The sequence below is a fragment of the Chlamydotis macqueenii genome, chromosome 27 (assembly GCF_036417535.1).
Source record: "Chlamydotis macqueenii isolate bChlMac1 chromosome 27, bChlMac1.mat, whole genome shotgun sequence".
Taxonomy (NCBI): Eukaryota; Metazoa; Chordata; class Aves; order Otidiformes; family Otididae; genus Chlamydotis; species Chlamydotis macqueenii.
The window spans coordinates 2121792-2146631 of record NC_141582.1 but is presented as its reverse complement, the minus strand read 5'-3'; the positions used below and the strand labels follow the sequence as shown (position 1 = coordinate 2146631).

The following is a 24840-nucleotide window of genomic DNA, read 5'->3' as shown; positions in this document are numbered from 1 at the left end:
GCAAGCTGTGAAGAGCTTTCATTACCGGGGCTTTCGCAGGTCATTCACCTCTGGCCAATCTCACGCTAAAACAAGCATTTTCTGCACCGCGGAATCCAGCTTCATTTAAATCCATAATTGCTTTGATTTCGGTACATACGGAGCACGGGGACTACATGACTAAGAAATCTATTAGTCAATAAGTTTGCTACTTTTATGGACCTTTCGGCATCTCGCCTCAATTTCTGCCCGGGTCGGGTGATGGATGGAGACGCTGATCTCCGCGGCGGGAGCGATCTGCCCCGGCTTCCCCCTTGGCTGCAATTACATTCCCGGGTCACCCAGGGGGAATTCAATCAGGGAGCCGGCCCGCGGGATGCCGCTACAGCCTCGGAAACGCAATTCCCCGCCGCCGGCAGCTCCGCGCGGCAAAAAACCCTTTCTCCAACCTGCAACCGGTGTTGGATGGGTTTTTTGGTGTTTCCCAGGGCGCGCAGAGGGGGTTTGGTCTGGGGATGCTCAGGTGTGAATCGGGTACGATCCCTCCACCGCCGTTTTCCCCTCTCCTGTATCCCCCCACAAGACCAAACAGCCCTTCGGGGAGCTGTGGACAGAACAAAAAAAAATTGATTTTATGGCTTTTTAGAAATTTCTGGGTACTGAAATGGGCATATCCACCACGCGTATGTATGAAAACTCCCAAATTTAAGAGCTGCAGTCGGCACTTCTGTACAAAACCCCGGGTGAATTGTGTATCGCGGGGTTATCTACTCCTCCGTGGGTGCCGGTGGAAAGCAGAGACAATAGTCTATTCTCCTCCAAACGGGTTCCTACCCAGCCCCTGTATCCAAGTGCCTTCCAGGAGCGCGTTAAACGATGCGATTAACGTCTGTCACACGCGCTGCAGTCTCTCTTTCAGCCTCTCCCGGGGGAAGGAGCCGCACGTGCAGGGGAAGGGTTTGTTTTGGTGGGGTTTATTTTCTCTTCTTCCAAGCGCAGGGCGGGCGGAGGGGAAAGGCAAAACGCCCTGCACGGGCTGGCTGGAGCGGTGCTGGGTTGGGGCTTGGCATCTCGCAGCCAAATCCCCGTTATTTGGGGAGAAGGACCGATCAAAAAGTTGGTCCTGGGGTGGGAGAGGGGCTCGGGGAAGGGCAGATGCCGAGGGGCTGGAGGAGCTCGCGGCAGCAGCAGTGCTAAGCAAAACCTCAGCTGCCTGTCGCAGCGTTTGCAGGGGGCTGGATTCCAGCAACCCGCACTCCTGCACACCCAAAAAGCTGAATCCTGCTCTAAATAACACACATTTCCTGCGTCCCCATCCCAGCATCCCCCCATCCCCATCCCAGCATCCCCCCATCCCCATCCCAGCATCCCTCTATCCCCATCCCAGCATCCCTCTATCCCCATCCCAGCATCTCTCCATCCCCATCCCAACATCTCTCTGTCCCCATCCCAGCATCTCTCTATCCCCATCCTAGCATCCCTCCGTCCCCATCCCATCCCTCTGTCTCCATACCTTCATCCCTCTGTCCCCATCCCCGCACCCCTCCATCCCCATCCCAGCATTCCGCCATCCCGATGTGATCTCAGTATCTCTCCACCCCCACCCCAGCATCCATCCACCCCCATCTGATCATCCCTCCATCCCAGCATCCCTCCATCCCTATCCCAGCATCTCTCCATCCCCATCCCAGTATTCCTCCATCCCTATACAAGCATCCCTCCCTCCCCATCCCAGCACCCCTCCATCCCCATCCCAGCATCCCTCCAGCCTCGCCCGCCACAGCCCGCATCCCCAAGCGGGACAGTTGGGTCACACTGCATTTTATCAGGACAGGTGGGAGAAGGGGATGCCGCTCCCGCAGCCGGCATCCTCTCCTAATTGATTTCTCATGCTTTATTGCCGCTTTGCTTTAATTGCAATACAAACGTTTGCTGATGCAATTATCGCGCGTATGTGATAAAGCTGTTAGAGGGTGTCATTAGGTCGTATTTCCTCATTTATTTTAGGGCATGCGAGGGAAAGAGAGAAGCGCACAGATTTCTGGCGATAAAATAATTTCAAGGTGTGCTTCTTTGCGGTGGGGTGGGGTTTTTTTTTATTTAATACACTGAAAGCAAAAAAAATTTGCCTCCCAGCAGGTCGTCTGGGGGTGAAATAATCCACTCAGCGTTCAGATTATCAGCTAATGCGCATTTGCATGAGAATAGGCACGGAGAGCTTCCAGCACGGAGCGAGATCCCTCTGGATCTGCCGCTGCCTTTGCGCAAAACGCCAGCGGGTCCTTGCCCTGCACACAAAACCCCTCATGGATGCGGCTCCTGGATGGAATATTCCCTGGGAATGAGACCCTACCACGGGTTTTTGTTATAAAAAGTATAAATTTAGGAATAATTGGGGGGAAAAGCAGAATAATTGCCCAGAATTGGCCAGGGCAGCTCATCTTGAGCCACAGTGCCAAACCCTTGCTCGGCCGCGCCCCACGCCGCGATGCCGGTGCTGTCCCCGCCGTGATGACCGTCAACAGAAAACCAGCAGCATCCCTTCGCTCCCGGCCCGTGCCTGGCTCTGCTTTAAACCGTCGGCAAATCTGGGAGCAGCGCTTGCATCCCAGGCGAAACAAAGCCAAAAACCGCAAACCCTTCCTCGGCCAGGGCCAAGTCCTGCGTACGGACATCCGGCATCCACCGCGAAACCTGACGCTGCACCTTTCCCGTCGCAGCTGTCAAAATGAAGCTGTCGCCGTGACGGGCTCCTCGCAGCCTCGTTAAAAAAATGTGACGGTTCCCTTAGGCTACCAGGGGAGACATGGCCAAATTAATGAGGATGTGACAGAGTTTACGGGTGGGATTAGACTCCTCTTCCCATGGCTGCGCTCGGCGTAAACCTGAAAATTGAGGGAAAAGAAGGGAAGGCGAGGGTGAGGGATGGCGAGGGGTTCGGGGAGCATGTGCGCTCACCAAAAGAGCAATCCTGTACTTGTCATAATTAATCAGGCACACGTTAGACAAGCAGAAAGCGCTCAGCCCCTCCGGTAAGGGAAGGGAATCCAACCCTCACCTCCTCGCCCTGCGGATCCGGCCTCCCCGGGATGCGCCGCGCCGGGAGCGGGTTTGCAAACACATCTTTACGCCCTCCTACTTAATTTCCCCGTTTAAAAATAAATAAACAGAATTGATTTTTTTTTTTTTTTTTTCCTTCCTTTCCCTTCCTTTGCCCAATCTGGAAAGCAACCCACTTCCAGCGAGACAGCGCGGCTGGGAGCGGGACGAGGAAAGGTTTGCACCCCACAAACACCGAGCATCAGTCCGCCGTCCCGGCCCAAGCAACGGCGGCTTGGTACCTCTTGAAGACAATGTACAGCGTCCAACTGGCCACGCTGGAAACACCCAGCAGTAGCAGCCACGTTGGAAAACCCCAGCCCCTACAGCAGCCTATACGGATCCCATCCTATGGATCCAACCCTATGGATCCAGCCCGTGCGAGGGGGTGCCTGCGAGCCCCTCGCTGCCCGTCAGCAGCCGGTGGGAGGAGCGGGGAGCTGGAGGAAGCACTAAGAGAGTCCCGTTGGAAGGCAGCTACTTCATCTCAAACCCTTGAAACGCGAAATAAAGCTCAGAACAATCCTGAACCAACCCCTCGAGCCCAAACAGCAGTGAGATTTGGGAGCCAGTCCAAGCTCTGCAGCTTAGGCCCATCTCCAAATATCTCCCAACAAGTTTATTTATGGAAAATCAAATCAGTCCAAGACGTTCACAGCTCAGGAATATTTAATGATGTTTGGTGAGGAAGTATTTCCAGTGTGGAGGGAACCGCACGGCTCCCCGAGCCCGGCTCCCGGGCATCACACCGGGGACGATGCTGGCACCGACCCACACCAGTCACCCCGGGAGCTCGGAACTGGTCCGACCGGATCAAACACCTCCCTAATTTAGTTCCTACCAATCCTGCTTAATTAATTGGGTCCAGAGGCATAACGCTGGGCTGTCTGCTAAGGTGAGCCGTGGGAAAAGCCAGGTGCTGGAGCATCCCTGAGGGCGAGCATCGCCCATGGGTGCCCGCCGCAGCACCTACCACAGCCCTATCTGCTTCCCAGCACACAAGGAACAGGAAAGACAGTTTCCCTGGTTGGGAAGAGGAGGAAACCGTAACAGAGGGAGAACCCAGACAGTGCTCAGATGCAGAAACACCTCCCCATGCTGCCCCTGTCGCAGGCAGCGATGCCGCTGTTCCACGCAGCATGGAGCCACCGCTGTAAAAACTCCACGGAGCTGCCTTTGCACCCAAAATGATGGGAAAGGGGAATGAACCGCCTGTCCCAGAGAGGCAGAGCCACAGCTGCCCCGGCGCTGAGGTTATGCTGCCGACGTGACACCAAGCTGTCTGCCGGGGCAGCCCCCAGCCAAGGGCAGGCCAGAGGCAGCGGTGATGGGAGTCACGTTAATAGACACCTGCCGCCTGATGGGGAGCGTTAATGCATCCCGCTGCTCCCGCCGGACACCGACGAGCATCCTCAACCGCATCCCTGCCGCTGCCGAGAGACGGGCTGTCACCTCGGCAAGGGAGGGGGGACGCAAAACAGCCGGGGAGCGGGGGGACCGCGCCAGGGCAAGACCTGGCTTTTTACAAACAGCTCTAATATCCCTGGAAGACGTCTCCGAGTCATCCACCAGGTTGGAAATGTCTCCCATTATAATTATGAGTCATTCGTGACTCAGTGACATTTCTGAAATTAAAAAGCAGTGGCTGGCCCAGCCCTTTGCTGCCCCGCTCGGCAGCCGCGCAAACGCTACACAACTTATTTTTAATGTCGGTTCCCGGACAAACAACCTCCCAGACCCATCGCCCCCCAGCCCAGCCCTGCAGCCGCTCAGGAACGGTCCCCTGGGACAGCCGGTTTTGCCTCCACACACCCTTAAAATAACCGAAAGCAACCCGTTGGGTATCGCCAACAGCCCGGGACTTAGAGGAAACCTCCGTCGGAGTGCGGCGCAGGCAGCGGCATGGCATACACCGAGGCTGGGTGCAAAACTGGGGCCACGTTGGCATGAAAAAGGGGGTTCAGGGACCCTCGGTCATAGCGGGGCTGGTTGGTCACAGCCCACTGGTGTCCAGTCCCCAGGAACAGGCCGTTAGGCAAGTTTCCATTAAGCCTGCCCTGCCCTCATCGCTCAGTTTTATCCTGGGAGCGGCCAAACTCAGGGCAGGAAGCACTGCGAAGCGATAACCCCCGATCGCACAATTATTTTCCCCTCTCTCCACAGTCCCTTTACAGCCCGAGCACTCTGTTATTAAAGCACTAGATTGCAGAGGCTGGGAGGCAGCTGCCCTCATGAAAGGCACGGGGCAGGGATGCTTCAGGGTAGGGATGCTCAGGGGCTGGCATATTCGGGGACCAGGATGCTCAGGAGCTGGGATGCTCAGGAGCTGGGATGCTCAGGGCTCAGGATGCTCAGGGACCAGGATGCTTGGAGGCAGAGATGCTCGTGGACCAGGATGCTCAGAGGCTGAGATATTTGGAGGCAGAGATGCTCAGGGGTCAGGGTGCTCAGAGGCAGGGATGCTCATGGACCAGGATGCTCAGGGGTTAGGATGCTCAGAGGCTGAGAAGCTCAGAGGCAGGGATACTTGGAGGCCAGGATGCTCAGGGGCCAGGATGCTCAGGGGCAGGGATACTCATGGGTCAGGATGCTGAGAGGCAGAGATGCTCGGGGGTCAGGATGCTCGGAGGCAGGGATGCTCGTGGACCTGGATGCTCAGGGACCAGGATGCTCGGGGACCAGGCGCTATGGGCGACGTTCACTGCCACCCCAATGGCTCTGCGCAGGGACGAAGCTCATGGCAGCCCAGCCAGGCTGCTGCAGAGCAGGATCCAGCAGCTCAGCGCAACCAGTACCAGGGGCTGGGTACTTTGGGAAGCCACAGAAACCCAGCACGGTGCAAGAGCCCACTCTGCACATCACACTTTGCCATCTGCAGCAGGTGAATCGCCGGCACGGCTCTGCTCGGCGTCGCGCAGCGGCTGGGGAACGCACGCCGGCAGCGCCAGGACATATCAGAGCAGAAATAGACCCGGAGCCGTCGTCCCCCCCCACCGCCCCCTTTTTACTATTATGTCTGAGAAGCGATGTCTCTCCTTTTTTTTTTTTTTTTTTTAACGATGATTTAATCGCTTGGTGATGAGGGCTGCCTGGCTGGGATACAACTGAGCTCTGGGCATCGCCAAAAGAAACAGGGGATATAAAAAGAGGAGGAAGCATCAGTAGCAGCGACGCTGATTGACAGTGAATGAAATGAAGCGGCCAAATTTCATTGGCGTGGTTTGAAATCCCAGGACGATGCGAGGAGCTGATGGCTCCTTTCCTAGGGTTTTGCCAGAGCTTGCATTTGCCTTTCATTCTTATTTAATTCACTCTTTGGAGACTGCCATGGGTATTTCTTTTTTTGTGTGTGTGTGGTGGTGGTATTTTAATTGCACGTTTCCCTCCTGGAGGAGATTTTTTTTTTTTTTTTCCATACCAGTGTGTGCGTGCGCCCTCTCCCAGTTACGGGATCTTTGCTGGGAAAACCAAGGTGGTGCCGGCTGCGGTCACGCAGGGGACAGAGCGGCTTTGCACACAGCATCTCCCCGGGAGCACCTCCCCTTCGGCCCCGGCAGGTCCCTGCCACCAAACAGTGGCACCTGCAGAGACGTTCCAGTGAGAGAAGACCAAAAGGTGTCAAAAGCACTATTTTCCAAGATTCCAGGTTGCCAGGGCGGCAGCTCCTGGCGCTCGGGGTCAGATCCCGTCTCCCCCTCGGCCGGCAGCTGAGCCCAGGCTGGCTCATCTCACGGATGGCCTGGCAGAAGCTGAACTCCGAGTGCCAGCCCAGAGGTGGCCGGGACAAACCAGCAACACCACTTTCCCCAAACGCCAAGAGCCCTGCTCCTCCTTCGCGGACAGATTTCCACCCAAATTCCCAGGCTTTTTACTCCAGCTGGAAGAAATCTGGGAAATCCATCGCAGCATGCGACCTACCCCCATGAAGAGGGAGATCTCTAGGGAGCAGCGCTTCCCGGAGGGATGGGAAGGGACAGGACAAAGCCCAGCAGCTGCAGAACAAGGCAGGGGTGGGCGCACGCCCCTCGCTCCCACCCCAAAAAAAAAGCAGCGGGGTCCGCACGGCGTAGCAAATTCTTGCTTTCTTTTGTAGAAAAAAACCCTCTGCTTTTGCAAATCTGGGGGGCACAACGCCGTGCCCCCAGCCCCAGGTTCCTTTTGCCCTGGCATCGTCCTCGCGCGGGTCGGGCGGGATCGCGGGGGGCTCGGGAGCACCGCGGGGGGCTCGGCAGCGCTGCCGCCTCCCCTCCTCCTCCCACTCGCCAAATATTTGTTTAATGAGGGAATTCCCGCCGCACGTACGTGGGCTCCGGCTCTGCGGGGAGCGCGGCTGCCTGCATCCTCAAACACCGGGAAAAACCTTCGGAAACAGCAACGAGCCCCTCAGTGCCCCCACAGCAGGCCTGGCGCCAGGGTGATGGCCGCTTGCAGCGGGGCAGAGACCCTTCCTGTGGGGGGCTGTGCAGGACCGAGAGCATTAAAAGCTGCCGTCCCCGAGCATCCCCCGTTATCCCCCTCGCCATCACGACACTCGTCGCCCCGCCGGCCACCCCTGCCTTCAGCTCCAAACCGCAGCCACGCTTTGATCCGCTGCTCCATCCCTCCTTCCCATTAATTTCTGATCCAGCTCTGAACCTCCTTGCGGAGAGGCCGAGATCAAATGCTGAGTTAAGAGACTGTCAGGCGAGCGGAACATGAAAGGGAGAAGTTTTGTTTCAGGATATTAACCCCGGCGAGGCGGCGCGGGAAGCAGCAGAGCTGCAAGCCGAGAGCTCCCTCTGCTCCCAGAAAACCTTCCACGGCCACAAACGCACGCGCTGCACCAGGGTCTGCCTGCCCCGGCCTTTCCTTGAGGCCTCGCAAACTCATCGCACCCCAGAGGGAGAAGGGACCTTGGGAAACACTTGCTCCAGGGGATGAGCTGGGACAAAATAAAGCGTCAAAAGAGGGTGACATGGTCACAAAAAGCCCCCGAGATGGCTGGTGCCCCCCCGGTACCCCAACCACACACCAGGGGAGAGCCCCTGGACGCACAACGCGCTCTGTACCGCACAAAATCTGATTTATTATTTGATTAGAGGCAGCCCGAGGGAAACGGCGGTGCTTCTCCCATCGCACCAGTCAGCCCCGGGATGGGGGAAAAGGACGGAGTTTGTATTACCAGCGCCGAAACCGTCACTCGGGAAGGGAAATAAATAAATGTCAGGGCAGAAAGAGGGACCTGGGGGAAGGGGAGCTCTGGTACCCAAAACACAGGGAAAAAGCAAGGAGCAGAAAATGATTATTTCAATTACAATGAAAATGTATTTCATTAGAAAACGCGGATTCCTCTTTGATACTCCATACCAGGAAAAGCAATATCCAGGGATGTAATACCCCATCTCCGTGCGGGGGGAATGAGTTATTAAATTGGAAGATGAATGGCTCGCAGTGCAGCTAACCGCTCCGGTTAAGAGAAAAACAGTTATAAACCTACTCCTTGCCCCAGAACGCATTCCTCCCCCTCATCCCTGCGCCTCGGCTCTCCCCTCCGGTGCAGCTCGCTCCTGTGCCTCATTTCCACGGCTTATAAAAATTCAGGAGGGGAAAATTTTAGCAGAAGTAAAAAAGGTGAATTTAATTTTTTTTTTTCTCCTTCTCCCGCCTTTAAAAAAAAAATACACGAGGAATAAAAATAACCCGCACAGTTCAGTCGCGGGGAAGCAGGGGATGTAAATGAAGGTGCACCCTCATCCTCAGCAGCCCCGTGGCGGGGCGATGAGCTCAGCACCCCTGTTCTGCATGAATAAATATGTATAAAACCGGCACGCTGCGAAGATCCGATAACCGAGGTAGCGTTTCCCGCGGCTGGGAGCGACACAAGCCACCAGGATTTACTCATCCTCCGGTGTTTTCGTAAAAAAGCACTGAAACGATAACGCACGGCCCCCTCCCTGCGCAGGGGTTCGCCGAGCCTTTTTGGAGCGATGGGTGCAACCCCCTCTCCAGAAATTAAGGCTGTGGGTGCAAACCCACTGGTGACAGTGGGATATAGGGGCAGCGGTCCCGCCAGCTCCGGGGGTGCTCAGGATCGGGCCCACCCACTCCAGTGGCATTGCGACGATTTCCCTGGAGTGCGGCACCGAACCTCATCCGCCAGAGAAATCCTTTTGCTTCCCAAATCCCAAAAACCGGAGAAGTTAGGAGATGCGTTTGAGTTTAAAACAGGCCACGTGTGCTTGGGCACACGCACACGCGTGTCCACCCGTGTCAGGACCCCCCCCCCAGGCACCGAGCTACCTCCTCTCTCAAAACCAGATGAACTTTTTCCCTTCCCTACGGACTTTTTCCACTCCTTTATGCCCAGATATCTGAGAGAGGAGGATGCCCCCCCCCAAGCAGGATGCCCCCAGCCCCCCGGCGCAGCACGGCCTCCCGGTTCCCCGTTACACAACCCCGCTCGGGAGATCCTCCGTGGGCAGCCGCGGGCTTTCCTCCGAATCGACAGCAGCTCTCGCTGCGGCTCAGCGCAACGCGAGCAGCTTACATAAACAGCGCGCGGAGTTACCCCGCGCGTGGGCTGCGCACAGCGCTGGGGCTGGGGGGATGCAGGGAGCCACCTTCCCCCCATACAAATCTATTTTTTAAATTTTTTTAATTTTTTTTTTTTTTTTTTTCCCCCCTATAAAACAAACCAAACCGGCTTCCTGTGGGGAGGAAAAGGCAGCGCGCGCGAGGAGAAGAGAGAAATGACTCAAGTGTTTTGTAACTTGTCACATTCGACACTGCGATTTGCAGGCAGGGAAGGAGGGACCCAAAATAGTCGCCCCAACCCCAGCTTGTGTAACAGAGATCCCTCGTCCCCTCCCCTCCGCTGGGAAAAAGCGGAACATTTCTGCCGTGGATTGGCAGCTGGAAAGAGGCAGGCGAGCTCGGGGTTGTTCCAGCGCAGGAAGGAGCCCCCAAATTGGGAAGAATTACTCATCCGTGGAAAAAGCTCCTGTGCCGGAGGGGAGGCGCTGAGGAAGATGCTGCAGGGGAGGAAGGCTCCCCCGGGGATGGCTTCTCCAGCTCAGAGCCTGCCGGCGAGGCGAGGCTCCCCGGGATGCTGACCCGAGCTGGAGGCGATGCTCAGGAAATGCGGCCAGAGAGGGAAAGCGGGACAGAGCGGGGTTTCCCCTGTGGAAAAAGGGATCTGGCCGGGGCTGTGCCTTGATCTGCTGAAAGGCGTCAATGACCCCGTTGCCAAAATTGAGCCCAGGGTGGGCTGAAGCCCTCCCAGATGCTGGAGAGGGGACGGGAGGATGCTCTGTTGCCCCGTGGGAGGGTTCCAGCAGGGTCAGGGTGCGTTTGATGGGTAAAAACCTCTCCTGCACAGCACTTTCCTCCTGGACCAAAGCCACCAGCACCCAGCACTTCACGGATTTTTCATCTACATGCTCAGCGACCCACTACATCCCAGCAAGAGAGCCCAGGCCCCTCTGCACAGAGCAGGGCTGACCATGATGGGCAGAGTGATAGAGCGGAGACCTCCCCCCTCCAAAATACACGCGACACACTGCCGGCTCTGGCCCCCCAGCCTTTCCCAGCCCTTTGACATCCGAAGCCGGAGGCGCAGGGCGCGGGCAGGAGCGTGGTCGGCTTTGCACAGCGTCCCTGTCCGGAGCCGGGTTCGCTCCTCGTTACAGCCGATGAGGTGCCGCAGGGATGTTTCACCCTCTGGGTACCAACCCACCATGGATCCAGCACCAGCCACACACGGAGGAGCTGGGGAGGATGCAGGGAGAGCCGTGCCCAGCTCACCCCCCTGATAAATTCTGATTTCACACCCCAGAAATTCAATTTTCAAGGCACAAGTGCCAGGAGCATCCGGAGGAACCTGCCTTCTACTATCAACCCTCCCACCCACCCAAAAGTCTGCTAATTTCTTTTGAAAAAGTCAAAGCAGGTCCCGGGGATGGCGAAAGGCGCAGTAAGTGTGACATCTCCCCTCGGGGCTCATTGATCTGCCGTCGACCACCGTCTTCAACCCGACTTTGAAGCCCCAGCCGGGCTTTGGCAGCTTGTGGGAGCAGTGCTACCTAAGGGTGTCCTCCAAAATAAAACGGGTAGGGACTTTGAGAGAGACGAGAGGGGAGAGCTTTGCAGCCTTTTCTGCAGTGTAACCGCAGCTCAGGCTCTTAAGTCCCAAGTGTCCGACACGCAAACATCGCAGGATGCCGGTACCCAGAGCATCCCGGGAAAGTCCCAAACATGGGGTGGGTAAGGAAAAAAAAAAAAAAAGGTTATTTTTAACAGATTCATCTCATTCTACAATGCAACTTGGCTTTATAATTAAAAAAAAAAAATTAAAAATCTCTATTTCTTTGCAACAGACCCACTCGATGGATGCAGCGCCGCAGTTTTCGGATGAACAGATTAAAACCAAAGGTGCCCTGCGAAAGCAGGGAGTTGCCCACTCAATAAACCGGCATCACGGAGACAAAAAGCCAAATTCCCAAATCCTTGGCCATCACACAACCATGCGATCCCTGGGACACACCCACTGGCATCCCATACAGCCCCCCACATGAGCACCCGCTCCGGTTTTAACACAAAACTGGGTGATTCAATGCGAAGTACGCATCCGCAGGAGCAACACAATCATCTCCCGGAGTTCAGTGTTGACGGAGAGGAGTTTTAATTACCAAACCTTTCCATCCTCCCCCACACGCACAAAAAGTATATTTTCTGGCATGTTTATTAAATAATAAAATATTATAAAATTATATGTTAGGGGAATTATATGTTAGGTGTGTGTGAAGTACAAGATGAGCTGAAGACTGGTTTGTCACCAGAGCTAAAAAATCTCAGCTCCTACGATCCCTCGGGCTCCAAAGAAGGAGAACGTGGTACAGGACATCATGGACCCAGCCCAGGGGGGGTTTGGACCCCAGCTCCCGCCAACGCGCTCCCCGCTCACGCGGGGCGGCGGAGATTGACAGCCTCCACTCCCGCGCACGTCCCCGTCTCTTGATTTCCCCAAAGAGAAGGGCAAGCACAAGCCGGCCGCCTTAATCGCCACGGACAGGGCTAAAGTGGGCCCCCGTCACCCATCAGTATCATTTAGGGCTTGGGAAGCGCCCAAGTCCCACGGGGAAGCCCCCTCGGACCTCCGTGCTCATATCAGTCTGAATTTCATTCGGTCCTTAACACCGTTGTCTGGTTGATGTATCCGCGCCATGCGGTAACGCTAGCTGATGCGTCCACTCCCCCGGCACCGGGATGCTACCGCCGCACGGGAGCTCCAAAACTGGGGTGTTAATGGGGACCAGCAGCAGCTACCGCCGGTGTGAGACTGGGGAGACACCAGTTACTCGCTTCCCAACCTATAGACACGAGGGTGCTGAGGTTCCCCTTGCTCGTAATTTTCCAGCAGGAAAATTTATTTATTTTTTCCCCACTCTAGAAATTCACAGCCAACCTGCTAACGAGTCTTTACGAACCTTGTGCCTTCTTACCTCGGATGTTACAGCCTGCTAGGATTTGAGCTCTGTGGACAGCCTCACGTTTGGTCGGGAATCCGAGGCTGAGGGGCTGTTCTCTCCTATTATTGCGCTGTCAATCTCGGATTAGCACATTATAATACGGTACACTGAATGCATCTGTTCCGTATAGCGCAGCGCCTAATTGTCATTTGTCGAATCACTTTGTCTTATACGATTGTTAAGCAATTATTTCACCCAAAGCCACTTAAACTTTGATTACCGTATAGATTTTCTTTTGATCCCCGTAAACGCATCAGCTGCCTCAAACGTTTCACCGTCGGAAGAGGCAGAAGCGTCTGTCCCACGTGGGACACGTACGCGGCGAGGAGAGCCGACGATGACCAGTAGGTTGGTGGCATCTCCAAAGCCCATCCTGCCCCAAGGGGAAAGCTGTTTGTCCAGGGTGGTTAAACGTCCAGCAAACGTGTAGGTCGTGAAAGGGATGTGAAGTGACATTTCTGCCAAGATTGCTCATGGAAAGCGGCTCTGGTGGCGCGTGGCACCAGCTGGCCCATCAGTCCCCTCCCGTTGGGCAAGGGGCCAGCCTGGAATGACACCCCGCGTTTCTCCAGTGCTGCCCATTGAGGATGCTCTCCTGCTCCTCAAGAGGCACGAAAAGTGAAGAGCACGAGGGCTACGCAGCCCAGACCAGCGCTGCTGGGGGACACGGAGGCATTTGCAGCGCCCCAGACCCACCGTGGTCCCAGGTCAGCAGAGGACAGGGCTGATGCAGCGCAGAAGAGCCTGAAGCATGCTTTAACTTTTTTTTTTTTTTTTATTAACACCCTGACTGTGGTAGCTCGCAGGCCTTGCACCAACACCTCTGCCCAGAAGCCACTGCAAAGCTGGGCCGGTCCCCAGTGCCGCCGGGCTGGCAGCCCTCTGAAGCTGGGGATGCTGGTATGTCCCAGTGTGGTCCCAGGGCACAGGAACCCAAACCAGCAAGGCGAGAGGGAGCGGTTCCTCACCGGGGGCTTGGGCTAATCCCCACAATATCTGGCTGACCGCACGGGGAAGGAATGTTGGGCCATTGTGTTTTTTTTTTTTTTTTTTAAAGACAGGATTGAGAGAAAAACACACTGATGGCTCCTTAACCCCAGACAGTTCCGCAAGCCAAGGAGGATACACAAACTGTCAGGAGTCTTCTGCTCAAAACCATCCCTAATGAGACTTGAATTTCACCTGAGTGCCATTCAAAACCCCCCTCCTCCAGCCAGCTGCAAACCACTGCCTGGCACAACCCGAGCACATCCCCATGAGGAGGTTAAGCAGGCCCTCTCGTCCTTTTGTTAAAAGCTAATTAATTCCCTTACACAAGTAATTCTCTAAATAAGGGGCCCCAGAGCCTAGAGCGCAGAAACATTTATAAATCAGGACTGTCCCAAACCTTTATAAATCAGGACTCTCCCCAACACAGCCACCAAGTACTCATAAAAGGAGAAGGGTCGGGCCAAGGCTGGGACGTAACCAGTAAGTGGAACACAACCAGTAAGAACTTCACCACAGACTCCAGGCACGACCCGAGCTCCTGGGAGAGGATGGTTCTCCCGCCCTTCACCCCGGGCATGGCCGCGATCCCTGGTGCTGCGGCAGGGCATCACCGCGGCAGGGCATCACCGCGGCTCCCCAGCCCCAGAGCAGCACCCCGGGGTGCTGGTCACGGGGCTTTTCCAGCTGCCTTTCCAGCTCTGGTTCATTCTACCACGGAAATGGTTTTAAATAAGACACTACGAAAACATCTGATTCTTGAAAGAGCAGGGAAAGGGTGGCGATATGTACAGCTGCAGAAAAGTGTAGCTCATGGATGTGCAAGTCATCTTCTCAGACTGGTTTGGACAGGAGAGAGTTTCTTGCAAAAACAATTTAAGTTTTTAAAAGTTCCATTGTGGGCAGAAACTCTGAGAAAAGCACTTTCTTTCTGAGGCGCCCGGCCCCTCATCCAGAGGAGAAGTCCTACCCCTTCCCCACACGAGCCCCGGCACAGCCCTAAGGAAGTCGTCAAAGCCCGCGCCGAGCGCGGAGCCGGAGGAGCAGGTAAAGGTAGCGCCGCAAACCGCGGCTGGAGCCGCTCGCGGCGGGCAAATTGCTTTTTAACAAGCAGACAAGTTCTATCAATAGCACCTACCGTATGTTTTTATAAAGTGCAGAAATATGTTTTTCAAAGGCCGGCAAATAAAGTTCCTATCGATTTGATCTCAAGTGTAATCTGTTTTTCTGTCTGCCACCCAGAGTGGTAATAAAACAGAATCATGTAACGCGGCGTTCCCGCTAATGCGACAATACATCATGGCCGGCGCCGCGCGCGCGCTGGCGATCTATCACTTTCCATCGGGATTGCTTAGCTGCAGAATTTATAAACTCGCCCCAAATTGATGCGATGTCCAATTTTCTTTTCCAATTTATTTTTTGGTTGAGCAAAGCAATATTGAGGCAGGACGAGGAGGGCGCATTTCCCATCTATCCAGATGTTCTCCGCTGCTTCCTCCTCGGGCTGGGAAAGGGCCTGGCAGCAGCTCCTCTGTCGGGATTTTTGGGAAGATGCCAACAGATACTTCAATGTTTACTTTTTACTTTAGTATTTAGCGTTTGCTCCGTGTCACATCTTCGCGGCACTACCCAAAGGCGGCACGGGATGCCCGCAGAGCGAGTTATCCGGTGCTCAGCGGACTCTCCCAGCAAGGATCGAGCAAGTTTCCGCATTCGTGCCCAGTTAAGGGGCTTCCAGGGTACCCGAACCACTGGTCACCGGCATCCCCGTGCTGGGCAACGCATCTTATTCCTCTGTCTGAGCCTGCTGCTGGCAGAGAGATGCACCAGCTGCCTTCGTTGCACCGAAGAAGTAAAAAAAATTAGTCTTTTTGGGAAGAAAAAGTGACGTTTCCTATAAAGCTGGCTGCCACACCCCAGTGTCTAAGCATCGATGGATATTAAAAACCCTACAGACACAAGATGGTGTATGAAATCCCCCAGGCCAAGCAGTGGTAGACGCCTATCAAAGCTCAGCTTTGCAAGGTGCCACCCCGCTGTAAAGGTCCCTCACTCACCAAATCCGTCGGCGCTGCCTTCACCAAGTGGAGACCCGGGGCGCAGGCAGGGCGGGAGGTGCCCCCCCAGACCCATTGCCTGTATCGAGAACAAGGATGGGAAACATTTCATCCCCCCTACCTTGGAAAACCGATAAATACTTCCGGAGATAAAAAAAAAAAAACACAAACAAGCACCAAAAAAAGCCGAAAGCAGCGTGTTTTTCTTGAGGAGACAAAGTGTTCCGCAGAAGGCAGACACTTCCTACACAAGTTTTCATACTCAACTCCCGAGTTTTTCTGGCAGCGATTTTGACGGAAAGCGCGTCGCCAGCCCCTACCCAGCCCATTCCTCCCCGCCCCATCCGCAAAAATCACCCGGCCTCGGCAGGGCTGGGAAGCATCGCATGCAGAGCGAGATCACCTGAGCAAAGTGGGCTTCCCCATCCTCGCTTGGGAATTAAAAATAATAGAAAGTTCCCCAATCTTAGAAATCCCATTGTAAACCATAAAAAGCAACCCCACTGCCTCAGCCCCAGCACAGGATGAGGCAACTCTTGCTCCCACTCACTTCTGGGTGATTTTTTTTGGGGGAAAAATTCTCTCAAGGCATCCTTACAGGTCTCAGGAGTAAGAAAGATATACATTCCTATAGGGAAAGCCTGAGTCGGTTCTCTGCCACCAATTTCAGGCCATCCAGCCCCTCGCCCAAAACTAAACTCCCTGTTCGCGCACCGCAAAAGCTGGAAGGCTCCCGGCTGCGCGGAGCTGGGGACGCGTTTCTGGCGAAGGCCCAGGAGAGAATAAACGCAAACGGAGGGAAGCAGCGGGGCCCGTGTCCTCAGATGCCGCCTCAGCGCAAGATGTGCCGAGCCGTCTTGGAAGGAAACGGTGCCAAATCCTCCAGCGGAGATGAAGCCATCAGCCAGCCCCAGTGCCAGCGGGAGCTGCGGACCCTCCGCACCGGGCTCCCTGGGGAGCTGCCCACCTCCCGGTGCCGCTGCTGGCATCCCATCCCAAATTAAGCATCCACAAGCGACACGCAGCCGGATCCCAAGCCCGGGTTCGCTCGCCGGCTCTTGTTTTCCGGTTCACAAACGCAAAGCCTGCACCCCTGCCAGCACAGCCAGGCGAGGATTTGGCTCCGCTTATCCCCAAAATCCACCCCGTAGCATCATTTACCGGACAGAGCAGCATCCACCTGCATCACCACAGCCAAGTCCCTTCTCCCTGCCGCGGTTTGCTTTCCAGGACAAAAATAAAAAAGCAAAACAGCTGCCTACATCCCTGGGAAACTTGGAGCTACTGGAAAGCCACGCACAAGTGACAGATGATTTTATGTACAGCATCCTCTGCCAGGGAGGATTATTTTTTTTGGAAGAATCAGACATCTTTAAGGGAAAGTTATACTTCAAACCATGTGATCAACCAAGGGAAGAGACTTCCCAGACAGCAACGAAGCAGCCAGAAAAACCCTTTCTTAACACTTCGAGGTAAAGCCAAGCCGCACAAGAGCGGAGCTTCTCCTTTCTCAGCTGTAGCTGAAGATCTGCAGCTGCTGGGGTTGGAGCCAAGGATGGGGAAACCACACGTGGCCATTATCGGGGTGCCAGCAAGGGATTTGGGGACAGGGTCTCCTCTGCCAGCTGATGCCACCGCTGTGGTCCCCAAGCTGGGCAGCTCGAGGCGGGACACTGGGGGATGCAGGATGTCACCCCAAAACCCACTAAAGATTCACGCAACCTTGCGCTTGTCCTCCTCTTACCCAGGGCATCCCGCCCAGGAGGGACCCAGTGCCTCCCAGTGCCTCCCAGTGCCTCCGAAGTTCAATGCTGCCACCTGGCGGCGCGAAGCGGGAACAGCGTCTGTTTAATTTGTAAAGTTTACAAGCAATTTAAAAAAAAAAAAAAACAAAACAACCAACCTGTGTTTGCATATTTTCACTCGGCTACATTGTAGGGCAGAAATGGCAACAGTGGGGCACTCAAAAAGCGGTTTATTCTTTTTGAGCGTACAAACCGTTGGCATCCACACTTTTCCTCTAGCAAAGCCTCACCATGTGCAAAAGCACTTCTGTGCCTGACCCAGACTCAACGTCTGCATTTAATTTGAGCTTACCAATTACAAATTGGGTGCCTCCCAATTTTTTTTTCCTGGGAAAAAAAAAGTTGGTAAACACTTGTTTTGCTTCATCTTCCACACAAGGTACACATTTCTCCATCATGTCATGTCTTGTCTGTCTCTTTTTCAGGCTGAATAATCTTAGTGTCTCTCCCTGAAACAGTCCTACATCACCGATTTTAAAAAGTATTACGCATCAGAAACTAATTAGGGATGCTGCTTCCAAAACATGGTACTGTCATGTTTATCAGTCCTTGATATCAAATTAAAAGATTGAAAAAAAATGTTAAAATATTTTTAAAAATCAGATAATTCCTCCTCCTGATCCAGCTACGCCTTCTCGGGACTCACCTTCTCAGCCCGGGGGTACCGAACACGGGGGCTGCCCCACTCCTTGCTGATCCGTCGCCGGTACTGGTAGCACTTGGGGATGTACGTGCAGCCCACGTCGCCCAGCTCCGGGTAGACGACTTCTAAATCCCCTCTGGGGAGAAAGGGATGGGAATTAGTGGCGCTTCCCAAGCGGGCTTGAGCAGTGGTTGCAATGCCGGGCGGGGGATGCAGGGTCCAACCTGCCGGCACCGAAGGTGCTGGGCACCTTGCATGCCAGGATAAGCACCCTCGCACGCTGTAACGTAACCATAGGCTCCGCTCCCTCTTCCAAGGGCTTTAAGCATCCATTATGGCTCAGATTGTTCCCAGGGTTTTCCATCGCCTTCAAAAATTGTGGCCCATATGGGTTCATCCGAGGCTCAAAGATGGAGAGCAGAGCTACCCCCACCCCTCCTTGGGCTCAGAACAGATGTTTGAGCCCCAAGACCCCTTCTCCCACTTGCAATACGAACACAGGGGGAAGCCTCCTGTGCGTTTTGGGCACCCATCGTGTGATAACATCTCTGCTCGTGCCCACGTTTCGTAACCATTAACATCCCAGCAGGATGGGCTTTGAGCTTTGCGGGATGACCCGTTCTAGAACTTTCCTCTCTTCAAAAGTAGCCTCCTTCCTCTGAAACTTTCTGCAGGAAGCATTTGTCACCCCTGACGCCGTAAGTCACTTTAAAAGCCTCCGCAAAACAGCCCAGGGAGCGACTCGAGGTGACCAGGGATGCTAAGGTCTCAACTTGTGTAAAACGAGAGCCGCACGGTGCAGCAGGCGCTGCTCTGGCCCAGTTTCCTGGCAAAAGGAAGAAAGCAACCAATATTTATAGCCCTGGCAAAGGGGATACTGGAATTAACTGTCCCGGGAGGTGACACACAAGGGCAGGACCTGACTGGACGCCAAGGGCTGGTGCAGTTTGGAAAGGAGACAGAGTCGCTCACCTGCAGAACTCGCGGTCCACTCCGCTGAGCGGCTGGAAGAGGCAGGTCCGCGAATGCTCATCCGGCCAGGGCGGCTGCTCCCCGCGGGCCACGGTGCCCAGCAGGCCGACGACCAGCAACGCAGCGCCCAGCAGCTCCATCCTGCCCTGCGGGGACAGAGAGAGTCAGTCCCACGGGCAGAGCGAGGACCGCAGCACCCCCAGCACCACGCTCCAGTTCAGCCCCGCAAGAAACCAGCTCTGCTCAAAGCACATCCATACTTACACATTTCCACCACCCCCCTGCTTCCAGGGGTTCCACACCATTAATCCCAGTTATGCCAGAGGTGAACTCTGTTTTCTGCCACACCATCCCGGGAAAGGCCGAGCCCCCGGCCAGGTCCTGCGTCCTGGGGGACACATTTCTGCCCACCTACGAGGCAGGTGCTTCACCACGCTCCCGCACGGCACGAGGGATGCGCACGCACGGCCTCACAAGCCAGACAGGACAGCGGTGACCGTCACCACCACGGTGACATCGCATTCCAAGCCCAGGCAGCACCACGAGGGGACAGAGTCCCTGTCACCAAGTGCGGGCCCTGCTGCTCTCCCGATGGAAATAAATGGAAAAATCGCTATCAGGCTTGGCCACGGTCTCACCAAGGATGAATGCACGACCAGCTGTGACTCACTGACCCTGACCCCCAGCACAAGGGTTCACCTTGAACCCACCACCCCTTCCAGAGCCCGAGCAGTGCTCTTCCTGCACCAGGACAGCCACCAGCACCTATTTAAGTCCACACAAAGCACAAGCCAAGTCTTGACACCAAGACTAGCGTGGGCACAAGGTTTCGGTGCCTACACCCCCGCCGAGCCCGGTGCCCAGGTGCCTGGTGGGCTCGGTGGCCGGGGCAACCATGGTCAGCCCTGCCAAGGCACTTACCCGCCTGGTCCCGGGGATGGGCGAGCAGCTCCGAGGCAGAGCCTGGAGGTTTGAGGTTGCCACGGAGATGGTTTCCCTGGAAGGAAGGGAAGAAGGGGCTGGGAATGGAAACACAGCTCGTGGAAGGGGAAGCCCGTTCCCTACAGGATTGCAAAAAAAAAAAAAAAAAAAAAAAAAAAAAAAGAAATCAGACAACTGGTTTTCATCCCACAGCGGTGGTCTCCAACTGGTCCACCGTCTCCAGGTCGTCACCTGGCCTTAACCCTCCTCCTCACTGACAACTTCCCAAGCTCATTACAAAGGATGAGACCCCAAAAAAAAAAAAATTATTTGCCCTAGCCCATCTTCTCTGTTGCCTCATCAGCTCTGGATGAGGCATACGCAAAAAAAAAACCCTGCTGTCAGTTGGGAATAGGTATTACACCACACACTGTATCGTTATGTAACGAAGTACCGGCACGCCGAGCAAACACGAGTACTAGCACCGCTGTCATTACGGAGAGAAAGAGGCAGCAGGCTTAACTAATTGGAAACGTTAATGGATCAGGAATGATCCGGAGGTTTAGGGGCTAATGGATCCTGTTCCCACGCTACGAGATGGGCATACCCCATAATTAGAGCCCTGAGCCTGCAAAACAGGCTCACGTGAGCCACGCTTTTCCCAGCGGAGTCAGGAGCAGTGGTTTGGATGAGTCAGGATCACCAAAATGGGATTTTACATCCTCACACGCTATCGCCAGTGGAGCGGGGGGTGGTGATAACTGGGGGTCCCTGGGGAGCCACCCAGGGGGATCACAGCCCCAGGAAAAGCACACCCAAGGATTGTTAATCATTACAGCTGCCCAGAGACTGTCAGGTGGGTTTCTTAGAAAAGCAGGGCTTGCCTTGGAAAGCTGAGAGCTTGCCTGAAAGCCTGGCAAGAGGGTGGCAGTGAAGGGACAGTGGCCTTGACCAGGACAGCTGCAGGGACTGACACCAGGAGAGCTGTAGAAGGGAATCTTCCTGCCAAAGCAACTCTCACCATGCTAAACCCATCCATTTTTGCTGTTTGTTTAAGCGTGGATGGCACCAGGCTTGCATTGCTGATGCTCAGACCCCCAGGTCATCCCAGGAAGGCAGAGGAGCATCCATACTTTGCAGCAACCAGCTCCAGTTTGCTCCTGAAGTAACTTTGCAGATATTATCCAAATAACTGCAAAAGCCAGAGACAGGAACAAACCAAACAGGGATATTTTGCTTTATTTTGAGAGAAAAGCCCTTCACACAGAGGTGATGTCAACCACTTTCACCTGGAGACCTCCCAAGAGGATCACCACGAAACAGCATCGGCACAAAAGGGTTTGCCAACAGCCAAGGTGCAGAGACATCCCCCGGGGATGCTCTGGAAGAAAAACCCAGGGGAGCAACAATCTTGCAGCATCCTGCTCAAGACAAACAGTGGCTTTCTCTCCAAAAGCTATTTGCAGGGTAACTACAAAAAATTCAATTTTTTTTCCTGCCCAGGAGTTGCAAAGGGAGCAGGAAGCCCGTGCAGCAAACCCACATCACCGGGGCATAAAACGCACAGGAAAGTCACGGAGCCAGGCAGCAGCTCAGTGCAACGCTCCCGCAAGGTCAGACAGGCTCCTGCGGGGCACAAAGCCACCGGATTATTTGCTTTTTACACACAAGAGCCAGCAGCGCTGCTGGCTTTGCTGCCAGGCTGTAGCTGGTACAGCCCTGCCTGCGCAAATACTCCTGGCAAACCCACCCAGGGGATGGGTAACTTGCACCAGCATCCATCTCCTCCGGTCTGCCCGCGCCTGCAGGTCTGGCAGTCAGGGAAAAGTCATGAACCAGGCACCTGAGAGCCCGCACCAAGCGGCATCCCGTCCGGAAGAAGGATCCTCCCACGGGAAAACGCACATCGGTGGTGTCAGGGCAGGCAGGGAGCGTGAGCCAGCCTCCTCTCCCAGCACCGCAGGTACATTCCCATGTCAGCTCTCCTAACTAAGCTGTGCAGGACCACAGGAATCTCGTCTTTCCAGCTGCTGGGAAGCCTGCAGCAAAGTGATAATCCAGGATTTCCCCCCCACACTCAAGAATGAGATACTGCCCTCCACATACAGATGCTCCAGACCTTTTTTTGCGAAGCCATTCTTGAAGACACTACCATAAAACCCCTCCTGCACCTCAGTTTTATCATTTCTGTACGGGCCACGCATGAGTCCACCTCACCAGGCAGCAAATACAACCCATGGGATTTAATGGTGCTCCAACCATGCGCTGCATCTCCACACACGCAACCCTTCAGCCCTGGGTCACAGGACCAGGAGGTTCCCAACTTCCAGTAGAAACAAGTATCTCAGCAGAAAAAAAAAAAAAAAAAAAAAATCTTTTAGAGGTACGAACTGCAACCACTGGCCTCTGGATAGGTTTGTTAATCAGATGAGAGGAGCAGTGATGCGAAGCCCAAGGACTGTGCTGCAGCCCCACTGTCGCTCCAGTTCGCTGGGAAGAGACAAATGCAATATATATCATTTCCAACAAACCAAATCAGGTCCAAAAAGCTGCTAAAAAGCCTTTCACAGCTGGGAAAGCTAAGACATGGGTAAGGAAATCATCATTTCCTATTAATATTAGAGACGAAAAGGCTTTATTAAAAGGGAACTACCTCCGGGCAGGGAAGGAAGGGAGAGGTTTGGGGCTCGCTTTGGCTGTGAAAGCCAGAACACGTGTGCTGGGAGCCAAGTCACACACGCCAGCCACAAAACCACTGCCTGCGGAGGAGAGGAAAAGGTGGCTTGTTTTAGGGGAGGTGGCAGCCCATCCCTGGCACCACTGAGCCCTCCAGCACATCACACCTTCTTGAGACTCTCCTAAACCCCCTAAGCTGCTACCCAGGTCCGAAAACGAGTACCAAGAGCCATAGGACATCCCTTAACCAAAAAATCTAAAGTATTTCAAGGAACCCCACAGACATCAGCTGAACCTGACCGGCTCTGAGCTTCCACATGCAAAGCCTCCAGGTCTGTTGTTACTCAATTAATTTGCTGGGCTTTAACACAAAACAAGTGTTTTCCAGGTCAGCGTTTCCCCAGAAACATTTGCAAGAGAGCAGCTTTTTATCGTGGCATGTGCCCAAAACATTGTTTGCGAGCTTTGGAATTTCCCACCCCAGCTGCCGGCTTCCTGTTGATGTTGGTTTAAGATTAACCAGTGCCATTTCATCCACCTCAGCCTTTCTTCTGAATTCACCCAGCACTATAAAAAGTTGTTTTATTTCATGGAATCCCATTTTACCCGCATCCCATTTAATTACACGGCCTCAGCCCTCCCCAGACATCCATTGCCTGTGGGGAGTTGTTGCTGGGCTCCAGTTTCTGCAGTCCCAGGGACACAGAAAGCCTGGCACTCTGTTTTTCTGGTTTTGGGTTTTGGTTTTTTTTTTGGTTTTTTTTTTTCTTCCCCCTCCCAGTTTGTTTCAGGCTGCAAAGTTATATCTCACCACTACAGCCCAGTAGAAACTCCATCCTTTTCTTCCCACAGAGCCAGGGCTGTTGCTTTGCTACAATGCTCATAAAAACACCAATTCATTTTGCATTGCATGAGCAGAGGCGTTTCTGGGCAATAATTGTGCTCCTTGCCCTCCCACCCAAGACCCCTCAGCCTTAGTCCAGCCCAAGCTCAGCTCTTCCTTCAAAGTCCAGCATTTTCCTCCCATTTGGGCTCCTCTGCCTCAGTTTCCCCATGGGGACAGGGCGTCACAGAGGGTCGCCTGAGCAAAACATCTGAGAAACCCACATGGAAACCAATTCCTACAGCCTGAAAACACCTGGAAAAAGTTTTTCTGCTGTCAATACCCACCAGCAAGACTGTAGGAAGCAAAGAATTTGGAAGAGCCTCAGCGGCCAGGGGAATTCCCTCAGTCTTTGTGTCTTGCAGGAAACTAATTTCAGATTTTTTTTTTCCACACCAATCAGCAAAGAAAACAGAAAAACCACATCCTCTCTCCCCATTCACAACCTGCTGCACCTCCAGCCGTGCCCCGGCCATGCCGTGCCGCTTCTCTCACCTCTCCGCAGGCAGATCTCCCATTTTCCCCCCCTTTGCCAAGAATTTCATTCCCGGCACCAACCGAATGACAAGGTCATCGTCACCTTGGCCCCACCAACCCACAGGGCAGGAGCTTTGCGAGTTGGAAAAGCACTTATCCCAGGGCAGGCTAGAAATTTGCATCTCACCTTCATGGGTGATTTTAAGGTTTTGGGGGAGAGTTCAGTGGGTTTAGGGGATGTGACAGCTTTATTTGGTTCAGGAGGTCTCCAGTCATCCCACGTGTGCCTAGTGCCATGTAAGGATCTCAGGAGTTAAAGATCCCAGATGCCACCGCAGAAAATAAAGCTAAAATAAAGCTAACCACCCAGCAGCAGCACCAGCACGTGTTATGGAATAAAATAATCCAAACCATCGAGGGGAGACAGATTATATCACCAGCTGGATCATACGAGTGCAAGAGTTCAGAGCTGAGCCCCGGATTTCCAAATCTCAACATAAATAATGGTTGGGGAGAATACGGAGGCATTCATCCCTCTCCAGCCCCCCCCCAAATCTGCAGATCAAGCTTTGCATTTCACAAAAAAAAAAAAAAATCATTTGCAGATGCGCAGCACAGCCTGGGAGATTAACAGAGAGGGATTTTTGGCTTTTCTCTTTTTTTTTTTTCACCTGCCAAAGCCCCAGGTCTGAACTCTCACCCCTGCCTGCCCCATTTTGCTAACGAGCAGCTGTGTCTGGTGAAGCTGGATTAAACCCAGCAGCAGAGCAGGTCCTGAGGGGCCAGGGGGGAAGGGTCGGGGCATGGAAAGGGGGTCTGGAGCTGCAGCATCACC

At 54.3% G+C, this 24840-nt stretch overlaps 1 protein-coding gene across 6 annotated transcripts in view; it reads right to left on the bottom strand.

Annotated features, from left to right (window-relative positions):
* Positions 1-24840, bottom strand: part of PEBP4 (phosphatidylethanolamine binding protein 4) — a 73118-nt gene that overhangs the window by 44945 nt on the left and 3333 nt on the right. For 2 of the 6 annotated variants that reach the window (XM_086767800.1, XM_086767799.1), the window contains exons 2-4: positions 19970-20045; positions 19049-19194; positions 18080-18212 (exon numbers count right to left, since the gene is read on the bottom strand). In XM_086767800.1, the coding sequence (XP_086623926.1) occupies positions 18080-18212; positions 19049-19188 (273 nt within the window). In that variant the 5' untranslated portion in view covers positions 19189-19194; positions 19970-20045. Of the gene's footprint in view, positions 1-18079; positions 18213-19048; positions 19195-19969; positions 20121-24840 lie in introns of those variants that run through there. The other 4 variants (XM_086767798.1, XM_086767801.1, XM_086767797.1 and 1 more) reach the window with 3 other exon arrangements.